Below are 13323 nucleotides of genomic sequence, written 5' to 3' on the forward strand. Positions count from 1 at the left end.
ATTATATCCCCCCCCCCCCCCACCCCTTCACAGATAACGTGAGAGGGAACAGGTTGCACTTTTCCCAGTTCAATGGCTGCCGAGTCGGAGAAGCAACTCTTGCTGGAGTCTCTTTCCTGGTCTGTTTGTAATTTTTTTGCCGCCCCCTTTTTGCCCACCGTTTTGATGTTTTCACCAGTTTGTCTCATCTCAGTTCAGAGTCTGACGGCGGGGAAGACGTGGACTGGTACTGCGGTGATGGCGGCGAGCTGGTGGACGCGAGGGAGAGCGGCGAGAGGCGTCTGGCCAGGAAAAGACTCCTGGTCGCCTTGGTCATCAGCTTCGTCTTCATGGTGGCGGAGGTAGTCGGTGAGATGATGATTGCTCTTTCAACTTTTAGGGTGTGTATCCTGTATTTACAGTTGGAGTCACTTAGCATTCTGTCGCGTTCCATCTGGGCCTATCATATCATATTTACATCTGTAAGTAGTCGTAGTCGCTGGTGATGTCTTTATTATTTTCAGTATAGTACTACAGTTGAAATAAATCATAGGAGGGAATGCTTTGCAATAATCTACAGTATATTCACAGACAATGGACAGCTCATACATAAAATCTATGCAGAACATATGTTGGAACATGAGTCTTATCCCATCAAAAAACACTGGGTAGGCCCAAAGACTGCCAGTCGGGGACCTGGCAGTCATAGTAACAGAGGGGGAGGTGGGTCTCACTTACTTGCATGGCGGTGTTCCCGAGGCTGGGCCCCCCGGGCTGGAGGACTGCTTGGTGTTGGGGCTGACCTCTCATGGCCCGCAGGTGCTCCATGGGTTACCCCCCCACCTTATTGTTCCCTTGTTGGGTGCCACTATCCGCCCTCCTTTCCAACAAACAAGGGACACTCTCCCGCCCTCGGGCTGGGCGGGGACTGTCTGCATCGCGGGCCCTGCGGGTTGGGGGCACCTGGCTCTCCTGGGGGTCGAGGGGGGTGGGGTGGCGGGGCGAGTGGGGCGGTGGCTGGGGGTGGTGGTACACAACCCTAGGACTCTTTCACTGCGTGTGGGGTCACGCACTTCCTGCAACAAAAAACTCATGAATATGCAAATCGCTTGTGTATCTTATACTCTCGTCCTGTGGACTTTTATAATTTACATAATTAATGCCACCACACTTCAGTTGTACAGTCGTGTTCACGACCCTTGTCCTGCATGCTTCTTGTCCTGTCCTTGTCCTGTCCTTCCCTCACAGGCTGTAGCAATACAGCCCAATGCAACACTCATATTTAATGTTTCATTGTTGTGATAATGTAATGATTTACTTCTCTCATCCTGTTTACAATTAGTACTTTGTCTTTTGTCTTCGTCTCTCTCTCTCTCTCTCCCTTCTGGAAACTTTGTTCTGTTCGACTGATCAAGTCTGATTCTCAATAAACCCCAATTATAATACCACAGCGGAAGCTTAAAAACTCCACTGTGACACAGTAAAACTGTTCCGCCATAAAAGCGATACAGATTTTCTATTCTGCTTGACCTAACAGCTGAACAGGACAAAAAAAAAAACATGTCCTCGCTGACAGAATTGCATTTTAAATAAATGCTGTTGAGAGTAAACTGAAACGGGAGCCTTTTTTTTGTGTGTGTGCGTGCATATTTTATGGTGATGTAATTAATTGTTTTGTGTGTTGTAGCTGTCATTTTCTTTTCTAGTTTGTCCTGTATTGTTGTTTGAATGTTATCCTTCAGCTGATTTTTTTTCAATTTGAAAAGGGCGAATATGTAATATATTATTAATATCTTTGTTTTGTTATTTTTTTCCCAGGGGGCTACGCCGCGCACAGTCTGGCTATCATGACGGACGCGGCACATCTGCTGAGCGACGTGGGCAGCATCTCGCTGAGCGTCTTCTCTCTTTGGATCTCAGGACGCACGCCCACTCTCACCCTGACCTTTGGATGGCATCGAGCAGGTGGGTGGACATGGCGGCATGGCTTCGTGCCCTTCTTCACACTACGCGCTTGTCTCTGGGCGTGTTTTCGCGCCCGACCGACATGGATTTTTTTTTTAATTTTAATTTTATTTTTTATAAAGCTGATACAGATATTTCCAGCTCTCCCCAAAATTCAGATTTTTTGTGCCCAACAGAGATTCTGGGCACGCTTCTGTCTCTGTCGTCCATCTGGGCGGTGACGGCCGTGTTGGTGTGGTCGGCCGCTCTGAGGATCGCCGCCGGCGACTACGACGTCGACGCCGACGTCATGCTGCTGACTTCGGTCTGCGGCGTGGCCGTCAACATCCTGTAAGTCCGCCGCTGCGCTCATCACTCCGGATCCTTCCTCACGCCCCCCTCCGCTCGTATTTAGGATCCTGCTCATCCTCCATCAGTCCGGCGTCTCTCACACCCACAACCACGCCCTTCCCTCCAACCGGCCGCAGAAGCCAGAGGAGCGGCGGGGGCCCGGCCATCGCCACGGTAACGCCAGCGTGAAGGCCGCTTGCATCCACGCGGTGGGAGACCTGATCCAGAGCGTGGGCGTACTGCTGGCGGCCGCCATCATCCACTTCTGGGTCAGTTGCGGCAAAACGTACTGTACATCGTAGGTCGCATACAGTTGAGTGTTTGGGCCACACCAAAAAGAGAAAAATACAATAAACGCGATTAAAGCAGTCATCTTACGAGTCATATTTTGGAGAAAATAGTGTTTTTGTTTAGTTTTTTTAATCTGAGAAAGTGTTGTATATATATATATTTTTTTTTATAAAAATTTTATATTTTTAAGAATAAATTATACGTTTGAGAAAATGTGTAGTTTTGATGAGTGTTTTTGAGGAAAAAAAGCACAGGATGGACAAAGTAATGTTCTTTTGTGTCTAAAGTGTTCAGGCCAAACAAAAAAACATTTTTAGAAAACTTTTTTGTCGGAAAAATTAGGTGTACAGTACTAGTTTAGTGAGAGAGTTTTATATTTTCAAAAGAAGTATATTTTCAAAAAGTCAATTATTTTAAGAAAATGTATTTTTGAGAAAAAAGTGTATTTTTTGCGAAAGTCATTCACATTGATATTGTAGAGGAAAAAAATTTTTTTTAAGAAAAAAGGGTTCGACAAAAAAAGTGGCATATTTTGGAGAAAAAATTTATATTCTTGACAAAAATCCTTTATTTTAAAGAGAGAATTAGTATATCTTTGAGACAAAATAGTGTATTTTTTAATATTTCGTTTTGTTTTTGAGAGTTCTTTTCAATAAGCTGTATATTTTCAAGATGGTATTTCTTTTGAATATTTTAGTATTTTATAAGAAAAACTATTTTTAGAATGTCATATTTTCAAGAAAAAAAAGTATTTATTTTTGACCTAAGTCAAATTGTCAAATTTGGGGAAAAAAATGTAGTTTTGAGGGGAAAAAATTGGCATTTTGTTGTTCATCTTCTTTCCTGGCAGCCTGAGTGTAAGGCGGCCGACCCGATCTGCACGCTGCTCTTCTCTCTCGTAGTCATGTGGACCACCTTTCCCACCGCCAGGGACGTCATCAGAGTTCTGATGGACGGTAAATGCAACCCTCCAAGGAATGACATCGTCGCTACTTTTTAGGTAAATGCCACACGGGCGCTCTTTTAATTTTTTATTTAATTTAATTTTCTCTTCGTGCAGGCGCGCCTCCTGGCATCAGCGTCGCCTCCGTGCGGGACGCCCTGCTGTCCGTGCGAGGTGCGTCGTCGCTCCACCGCCTTCACGTGTGGAGCCTGGACATGACACACTCGCTGCTTTGTGTGCACATCACTGCAGGTAATCTTGAGAGAGAAAAACATTTTCTGCAAATGGTTCGCTCCGTATTTTTTTACTTTCTTTCTTTAATTTTGTTTTAAGCCTGAAGGTAAGAAAAAGTTTCGTTTTTGATTAATTGAATATTTTTTAAAATGATTTTAGTTAAAGAAGGAAGAGACATAATGAGCAGGTTTGTTTTTACATTGTTTTTCAAACAGGAGTCCCGCCCCCCAAGAAGTACTTATTTTCACAAAAGTAAAGAAAAAATTAATTTTGTTTTTTTTGTGTGTGCTGAGGGTAGCTTTGATTATTAGTATTTAATAAATAAATCACCATTAAAATATGTTTGTTTACTCGGGTTATCTTTGTCTGGTGATCTTAAAGTGGGGAATCTGCAAAAAAAAAATAAAAAATTGACAAGGGGTGGCCCCAATACATTTCCACAGCACTGTAATATAGGAAGACAAGGTAAACGTGTCTTTATATATACTATACTTATATAGAAGACGGTGCGGATCCACACGTCATCCTCAAGAGGGCCACAAAGCTCCTGCGCTCCCATTTTGGCTTCACTGCTGTCACGATCCAAGTGGAACCTTCCGGAACCTCGCGAGACAACGCATGATGAACAGGAGTGCAGGTGGACAGTTTTTTTTTTTTTTTTTTTTTTTTTGGTCAACGTCTTCTGCCCGTTAGGAGAAATGTGTGGGAAATTGACACTGGACACTCAAATGCTAATTGTAGCACAATAGGGCAGCCAAAGACTGGAAAGCACAGACACCGTCGTGAAAACAAGCGGCTACGTAGCAGTAATAGTTCTCATCATAGGCAATGCATGGACTTTAGGGAAAAGTCACAACTTTGCTCATTTCATAACTGATTTTCATGAAGTTCAGTTTCAGATAAAGACAAGTCTTTGAGTAGTATTTTATTTTTAAATCAATGTATCTGAAAAAAATACTTGCTTTGGGTTTGATTTTTGTTCTTTTTTTTCTGATGCAAAAGAATAAATAAAATAAAAATAGGAAAACGTTTTCGCTAAGCTTCAGGTACTTTTTTTTTTTAAACAACAAAAGCCAGATGAAAAGGGTATCCAGAAATGTATTTGGGACAGTAATATTTATTGGATTTGAAAATGTTATCTACAAACCTCACCTCTTAACAATGAGCTTTACAGTGTTTGACATTTCTTGGGATTCATTTTATTTTTTGCAGGATGCATTTTATTAATCAAAAGGAATCAGTCAAAAAACATTGTACAAATAAACATGACACTTTATTGTTTTAAAGCATTCATGCACTGGGATTCCATTTGCTTGTCAAAAAAATGAGGGATAGGTATGTGAAATAATCCACATCAAGGCCACGTTTGTTGTCACTTGGCCGCGATCAATTGTGCGTCTGTAAATAAGAGGACGGCCCGAAAAAGGTCCTCAGGCGGGCCGTCCGTCCCGCCAGTAGCGCGCGTAGGTGTCTAGAAACATGTCCCTGCACGCCACCCGGGCCTTGAGCTTGGAGCAGACCAGAAAGGAGCCGCCCATCTTGCGGTGCAGCGAGTACGTCTCCTCGGGCGGCGGCGTGAGGCGTTCGCGAAGCATCACCGGGATGAGGCGGTGGATGCGCTCCGTGGTGCTCTGAGTGCCGAAGTCGAACGGCCGCGTAGACGAGAAGGCCTCGCCCAGGATCATCACGGCGTCCACGTGGGCGTTCTCCATCGCCTTCCACACAATATTGCAAGTTTAAAAAAAAAAAAAAAATTTTTAAATCTCCCCCCCCCCCCCCAAGCTACCTTTGATTCAAATCCGGTGAGGAACTTCATGTCTCTGGATCGCTGCAGGACCTCTTCTCTGTTTTGATGTGCGGCAGCATTGATAACCTACATCATCAAAATGATCATCAAGACAACTATCCAGTAGAAAACCTTCATGTCTAGGGAATTATTTTTTGGTTACACACACACACAAAGATCTTACAAGATGTTAATCTTAACTGTTTTTTTCCCAGTTAGTGAGTTTTTTTTATTTATTTAATAAAAGTATTTTTTTTTCTTTGTCTCTGAAAACGGTAGAAATATTTAGTATCCCTCCCCCAAAAAAATCAAAATGATGAAAATGAGCCAGCTTTACTCATTGAGGATGTTCTCACCTCAATGTAGATGTCTGTGAAACTTTTGTCAAATTCTCTGGTTGCGCCGAAATCCAACAACGCCACCTGTTGACACATTTTTGTTCTGTAATAAAATGACCCAAATTTACATGGAATCAAGTCAGCCATGCGGACCTTGTGTTTTTCTGGGTCGTAGAAGAAGTTGGACCAGTTGGGATCAGACTGCATGAAGCGGAACTCGAAAAGCTCCCTCAGGCACAAAATCAGGATTTGCTCACAAATCTGCAAGAGCAGCAAAAGAAACGATTCACCTGCTCTGAACACGCCGTTACAATCATTATTATTAACGCGTTTACAGGCCGAGCCCTGCAACTCATAGCGAAAATCTGGGGGAAAATAATGCTCCCAACCAGGTTAGTTTTAGACGCCACAAGATGGTGACAAAGCACTACTTTTGCCTCAATGAAGCTCCTCAACTCACCTCCACATAGGGTTGTGCCTTGAGATACGAGTGACCACCTCCCCCCCAAAAGTGTGAATGTTGAATATGAGTTGGAACAGCCTATCTGTGTGTTTGTTTACCTCGTTCCTGAGTTCCTGGGGGAGTTCGGTGGCCCGGTCCAGGGGGAAGCCGGGCACCAGCGTGGTGGTGAGCACGTGACGGCCGCTCAGCTCGTCGATGACGTCGGGCACGTAGAAGAACGGGTGGTCCTTAAGTAGCTCTCTGACACGCACCAAAAATACAAATACAAGTTCAAGCATCTGCCACCCGGTGTCACTAGCAGGACTTAATATTTGTGACTTCTTGCCATTTAAATGCAACTACAAAGGGTTTCTTACATAATCGTTACATACATTTGTTTCTGTTTTTGGACCAGCAATTTATGGTAGTCGATGACCACAATCCGGAGCTATGTAGCAAAAATATAATGTGTATTTTTTATTTGTATGGTTTTTATAAACATTACACAAAGCACTTTATACATTGTGTGTGGTGTAGATAAAAGATAAACTGAAGATATTTTTAGGGGTATCACTTCTTAGCATGTTTTTACTTTTGTTTTTTGAGTTACAAAATAAGCAAAACTAAAAATAGTTGTCCTTCAGATAAATATGATTTTTTTTTTAAATGTAAGTACCTGAAACAAAAAATATTTTGTTTTCTTTAAAAAAGTGACTCACAAAAAAAAGTGATTTTTTTTCCCCCCCATATATCCCAACCTCCTGAAAACATTGGTTGCGGTTGTATTTTTGCTGAAAAAAACAAAACATTTATCCGAAACACAAAATATTTTAGTTTTTCCAACAAAAATTTTGCACCAGTTGTTAATTTGTGTAACTAAATCCCAGTGAGCATCCTCAACTTGTTTATCACACTGTACATTTATGTGCACAAAATATAACTATAATTTGATAATCATTTTATTGTCCTTTTTTTTTAAAGAATAAAAACTACAAATGTACAGTTGAGCAGCAGTGTGCAGCTCCATAGAAGCAGAACAAATTGAGTAGATATGACGTTTTAACATAGAAAGAGATATGATACAGTCACATTGAAGCAGAACAAATAGCGTCTATGATATATATGATATGATATGATATGATGTCGTGGAGCAAGAGCAACAAACGGCGAGCGACTCACTGGAACTTTGCGCAACATTTGGCCTCTTTGACGTAATCGCATTCCAGGGCCAGCTCTCTGCTCATAACCTGGATCAGATGTTCGGGGAACAGACCTGCAAACAAGATACAAAAATATACTTTTTGGGTTTCAAAACAAATACATTTAAAAGTGCTTTTTGGGGACGGTGGGGGTAAACCGCCATTTTGTTTCTTTTGAATAAAAACAAACAAAAAACAACTGAAGAAAATACAAAAATATATATTTAGTTTTTTTATTATTATATAATTATTTACACACATATATAAACACCCAAAATATTTTTCTTTTGTTTAAGATAAATGTGTTTCTTTTTCTGCATTAAAATATTTTGGGTGTTTCAAAAAAAAAGAAATTCTGAACAACAACAAAAATATATGTATTTTGGTTTTGCATTCTTTTTATGTATTGTTTATCTCACCAACCAACCCACATTTTTGTCTTCTTGATTGAAATAAATTTTTTGGGGTTGTTTTTTCAGATGGGAAATATATATAGTTTTGTTGTTCTCCAGATCAAAATAGAAATTTAAAAAAAGATCATTTTTGTTGTTTTTTCAGATTCCTGTTTGTTGTTTATGAAAAAAATAAATAAATAGCGTTGTGGTAGCGTGAATAAGCACGACCCCTTCTCAGTTACCTTCAGGCAGCGCGTTGCTTAAACTCAGAGCCGTCATGATGTTGTTCACATCGCTGTCGATACTCTTGGACACACCAGGATACTGGGGGGGGGGGAAGAAAAAGAAAAACTTTTTCCACCTTTTATATTGTTTGTGTAGAGTTTTAAACACACTACAGTGGAACCCATTCTGGTGGGCGTTGACAGCAAATCAAAATCTTATCTCAAAGTCAAAATATTTGTGTTTATCAGATAAACACAAAAATAAACAAAACATTTTTATATTGTGTTGTTTTTCTTCCAAAATACACAGAAAAAAACACATTTGCTTTGTTTTTTGGACCAAAAATATAATGTATTATTTTCCCCAATAGAAAAAGTATTAACAATCCAAGTGTTTTTGTTCTTCTTATAAGGAATAAAAAGTACAAGAAATCAAATTTGTTAGAATTTGTCTTTTTATCCGTAACACAAATAGTATTTTTTTGGTTTGTTTTTAAGAGAGAGAAAAAAGTAATCCAGAGATGTTTTTTTTCTGTTTCTTGTTTATGAGATACAAATACAACAAATTAAAATGCATTTGGAAAAGATTTAAGTTCGAGAGCCTTCGATGTTGGACTTTTTCAGGCTACTAGTATTAGTTTGTGCTCTGAATCCAGAACCTTCCTTCTCCCAGTGTGCTGAGAAATGTACTTCGTGTATTTACGTAGAAACAGATGAGATGCATACGCGTGTTGCGGAAGGCTTTTGTTCATACCTGAATTTTCATGGCGACGTCTCTGCCGTCTCTCAGCCCGGCCAGGTGCACTTGACCGATGGACGCGGCGGCAAACGGCTTCTCCTCAAAGTATTCCAGCCGCTTGCGCCAGTCCGGGCCCAGGTCGTCGCTGATCACCTTCTGCGGACGACGCCGCGGCACCCCCGTGTCACAAATGTCCCACAAACTACACACTCGATTACTGATATGTTTACCATCATCTGTTTGGTGGGCATGAAGTCGGCGCTCTGTCGAACCCGCTCGAAGATTTTGGCCAGCTGAGGGTTGATGAAGGCGTCGTCTACGAGGAGGAGAAAACGCACGTTGGAAGCGGCCATTTTTCAAATCTTTCTGGCCATTTCCGGCAGTCCTTCAATGACAAACTCGGACTAGAAAGTTTGTCCGATTGCTACCGAATTTCCCCCCCCCCCCAAAAAAACCCTCATTCAGCGAGCATCAATAGATAACCTCAGGGCTTTTTCTTTGGTAGTCCAGTTTTTGTTTTTACAGATTTGTGACAGGTGACGATGGACCCAACGGAGCAGCCCTTCATGTGACTTTGACTTTGTGACCAACAAAAATAAAATAGCTGGTGTGGAATTGCACTTTTTGTGCGCAGCCTATTTTAAGCAGATGACATTGAAGCTCTTTTTTAGTCCGAGGAGAGTCATCCATTTGACTTGACGTTGTGCTCGTTGGCACCTCATCAAAGTTGATTCAGGCTTGCAGATAGAATTCCCTTTTTTTTTTTTTCCCCCTTTCTGTCATGACTGTGTCGATTCATTGCCAAGTTGGAACCGCTTTACGGTCCCAAAGAATTTGAGAAAGCGGCCATATTCAATGACCCACCTTGAATACTGAGCATCTGTCCTAGTTTGAGCGCAGCCCCCCGAACTTTGCACAGCGTCCGCACGATTCTCTCGGCGTTGGCTTCAGACAGGAAGGCATTGGAGTCCAGGACAGATTTTTTAATGCCTGGAAGGGGGAAAAAAACAAACAAACAGTAGAACAGGTAGAAAGTAACTCATGACAAGTGTTTATTTTAAATTCAGCCCTCTAAGATAGTTTGACTCCGGAAGTCAGCCATTTTGGTTTGACGCTAAACGTGCTAATAACTTGGTCACGTTAAGTTTGGAGGCTTCATTACATCTTAGAAAAACACCGCAGGGAGAGTCAGATTATGAATGCAATCTTCATAGACAAAGGAAGTCTTTATCAGCCAATACAAATCGCTCCTTTTTACGACCTTGTTTGTGTTGAGGGTTGAACGTCTTCTTGGCCACTTCGGCAAGGGCACCGATGCCGAGTCCCACGGCCAGTCCTGTCAAAAGACGAAAGAAAATAAACGCAGGACAGCGGTGCCTTGAGATACCCGTTGAATTCCTTCCGTGACCACGCTCGCAACTCAAAACACTCGTATCGCAAATCTGTTTCCATTGGAATGAACGGAAGTGCCACTCATCTGTTCCAGCCTTCCCCCCCCCAAAAAAAACAAACAACAGTAATTATGTCTATTTAAATGAGAAAAAATAGCACTCCGTAATATCGTACAATACTTTGTAAAAACATACAGTAATGACATAATGCAATCGAAAAGAGTTAAACCATTTTTGTCACACTGCATCTGCTGAATGCGGCTCCTTCTGGTGTGGTGCCTCAAACAATCAACTTAAAATGAATTAACAAACACCTCAACCAATCATAAACTTAAGACGAATAAATGCCTCCCTCTAGTAATCAACTCAAAACGAATAATCACTTCCTCAAGCAACAAAGAAAAATAAGCATCTCCCTCAAAAAAAAAAACATCAACTTAAAAAAGGTAGCACCTTCTCCATGCAAAAACTAAATTCAAACAAATAAACCCAAAAAGCTATTTTTAATCTAAAGACAAATCACCACCTCTCTAAGCAACCATCAACTTAAAACTAATGACTGCCTCCCTTAAACAAATGTCAATTTAATAAAGGTAGCACCCCCCCCCCCTGAGCAATCACCCATTTAAAACAAATAAACCCCTCCCTCAAGAAACCGCAAACTTAAATGTCACTCAAACAACCGACACCTTGACTAATAAACGCCTCCCTCAAACAATCAAGAGAAATAAGCGCCTCCCTCAAGCGAGCATCAAGTTAGTTCAACAGGACGCACCTCCGAAACTCATCAGGCGTCCAATCCGAGTGACCGGCACTTTCCTCTCTCGTGCGTTCTCACTGAGCTGAAACGCAAAGGAGAAGCTCAACAAGATGCTGATGAAAAATGTACAAAGTCATCAAATAACCGAGAAAGTGAAAGTAGATCGCTACCACTTGCTTGTAGGGCTTGAGGTGAGTTTTCTTGGCGCTCCTGGCTTTTTCCACATCCTCCGCCGTCAGCCCCCCCGCAGACGACTTGTCCCGGGTCGGCGTCCCGCAGCTGGCGCGCACCGAGCGCCACCCGGCCCGCTCGGTGCCGGTTCGACGGGCCTCGCCTCCATTATTGGGCCTGCCGGCGAGGGAGGAATAACCGCGGAATTCCCGCTGTTTGCTCAATGTCTCCTGAAAAAAAACAAAAAACAAAAAGACGTTTTAGTGCCATCTAGTGGTGAGGACACACACTGCAGCAACATGAAATCGCTCCGGTACTTAAATTGTGATTTCATTCAAATAAATTGCACATAAAAGTTAAATAATTGCACCTCAATGTTTAAAAACAAACAATTCTTAAAGATTAATTGTAAATGTCTGGAACTGTACTTAAAAGTAAAGTAAAGCTGAACTATACTTAAAATGATGCACTGTATTTGAAAAGTTAAAAAAAAAAAAAAAAAAAAAAAAAAGTATTGTACATGGGAAGTTTAAAATGTACTATAATGGATGTTTTTATTTTTTTAAAGAAAATTAACCAGACGGTATGCTTGTCGGCTGTGTTTATGTTTAAATATAACCTTAAACCGTAGTCATGTTTGTTAGCGTAGCGCAAAGAGGACGTCAGCTAGCCTGTTTTCCGGTTTTGGTCACGTGACATTCCGCATAATGCGGATTAAAATCAGAACTCAAGATACCACTATATTTGATGGCCTTACTATGTCAGGAGGGCCCTTTAAATGTCCTGTAGACTGCGAGAAATATATTCACTGTTATTGAGGTCATCTTGGCCTGAAATATATTGTATATCCCAATAACGATATACATCCTGATAAAATATTTTCCCTCAAAATTACATAAAATTAACCCCAATCTTCTGTGACCTTTATTTATACAATGCATATATTATAGAGACCACACAATTAAATGTCAGGTGAAATACATTGCTGCATGCTTTGAATAGGGAAAATGAGCACCATCTGGTGGACCAATCACAAATTCAAGTACAGCAGTCATAGTTCGAATGTTAACGTACACGTACTCGAGTTTGTCATGGGATCTAAAATATTTTTTTTTTTTTTTTGTCACTAGGAACAAATGTGTCATTTTTGTTTCTGTGTAGCTTTTGTTATTTTTGACTCATTTAAAAACATCTTCTAGACAAGCAGAACATTCCAGTTGCGATCAATCAATGCCCTGATAATGCAATGACCTGGATGAATGTGAATATTCACAGGCCCTATTTTCATTCAACAAAGCCGAAATGGCTATTTTTTTTACAAAAAAGTATAATAACCCTGAAGGTCACAAAATATTCGTAGGATCTCTTGAGGGTTTTACAAAAAAGAAAAGTAGTAATGATGTCAATCTGTTTCTCGGCAGCCGGCCACGGTTGACTATTGTTGTTGTGGAGGAACCGGCGGCAACACTCACCCTCGCCGATCCGGGATGGAAGCTCCCTCCGCCGGCCGAGCTTCCCGCCGTGACCCGGCCCACCAGCCGCTTGATCCAGGCAAGACCCGTGCGCGCCACCGCGTCGCCTGTCATGGTGCCCGTCCGCCGCTCACACCTGGAACAACAACAAAAAAAAGAAAACAAAAAAAAGAAATGGACTTCATGAGGCCATTAAAAAGTGGTGATAAAACGCACCGCCAATGTTGTGAACACACACCCTGGAGCGGTTCACCTTCATTTGACTCGACGTCGTCGCCCACTCCGCCCCAAGGACGACACTTTTCTACCCCAGAAAGTAGCCAGACCCCCCCTCCTGTGGTGGGTGTTGAGCAGTGGGCGGGGTGGGCTCCTCCCGACTGAGAGAAAGTTCAACCGAAATGAGCAGTGGCCGGGCGGGAGCGTTCGAGATAACAGCCGCCAGCGGTGGGCTACGTGTCCGAGGAAGAGGCGGTCCCTGAAGTGGACACGCGTGATGCGTTCAAGAAGTGCTCGTCGCTGTGAGGAAAAGACGCTTCCGCATTTCGACAGCTCAGACATGGGAAGAAACGATGGGTGGTGGTGGTGGGGGGGGGGGGTCCTTTATTTGTGTGTAAAATTTACTTTTACCCATTTTGCGATCCCTTTTGTGTGTGTGTGTGTGTGT

At 42.0% G+C, this 13323-nt stretch overlaps 2 protein-coding genes across 5 annotated transcripts; one reads left to right on the plus strand and one right to left on the minus strand.

Moving 5' to 3' along the window:
* The first annotated feature begins 27 nt into the window (after window positions 1-27).
* LOC133412459 (proton-coupled zinc antiporter SLC30A2-like) lies at window positions 28-12651 on the plus strand. 4 transcript variants are annotated; one of them, XM_061695683.1, is made up of 9 exons: window positions 28-119; window positions 194-348; window positions 1798-1944; window positions 2121-2274; window positions 2339-2543; window positions 3416-3521; window positions 3626-3760; window positions 4243-4379; window positions 12609-12651. In XM_061695683.1, exons 1-8 carry the CDS (start codon window positions 73-75, stop codon window positions 4362-4364), a joined length of 1071 nt encoding a protein of 356 aa, XP_061551667.1. In that variant the 5' UTR covers window positions 28-72; the 3' UTR covers window positions 4365-4379; window positions 12609-12651. The 4 variants fall into 4 exon arrangements, with proteins under 4 accessions (XP_061551667.1, XP_061551666.1, XP_061551668.1 ...); XM_061695682.1 differs by lacking the exon at window positions 12609-12651 and having other exon boundaries at window positions 4243-4773; XM_061695685.1 differs by lacking the exon at window positions 12609-12651 and having other exon boundaries at window positions 52-119; window positions 199-348; window positions 4243-4773.
* On the minus strand, window positions 4830-12997 carry coq8ab (coenzyme Q8A, genome duplicate b). Its single transcript, XM_061695678.1, has 15 exons — window positions 12898-12997; window positions 12660-12795; window positions 11187-11417; window positions 11032-11098; window positions 10127-10201; window positions 9730-9855; window positions 9096-9181; window positions 8881-9021; window positions 8145-8226; window positions 7488-7581; window positions 6428-6569; window positions 6020-6127; window positions 5885-5950; window positions 5529-5615; window positions 4830-5457 (listed from the first exon to the last, which is right to left on the minus strand). Exons 2-15 carry the CDS (start codon window positions 12771-12773, stop codon window positions 5173-5175), a joined length of 1704 nt encoding a protein of 567 aa, XP_061551662.1. The 5' UTR covers window positions 12774-12795; window positions 12898-12997; the 3' UTR covers window positions 4830-5172.
* Between the last annotated feature and the right edge of the window lie 326 nt (window positions 12998-13323).

The sequence above is a fragment of the Phycodurus eques genome, chromosome 14 (assembly GCF_024500275.1).
Source record: "Phycodurus eques isolate BA_2022a chromosome 14, UOR_Pequ_1.1, whole genome shotgun sequence".
Lineage (NCBI taxonomy): Eukaryota > Metazoa > Chordata > Actinopteri > Syngnathiformes > Syngnathidae > Phycodurus > Phycodurus eques.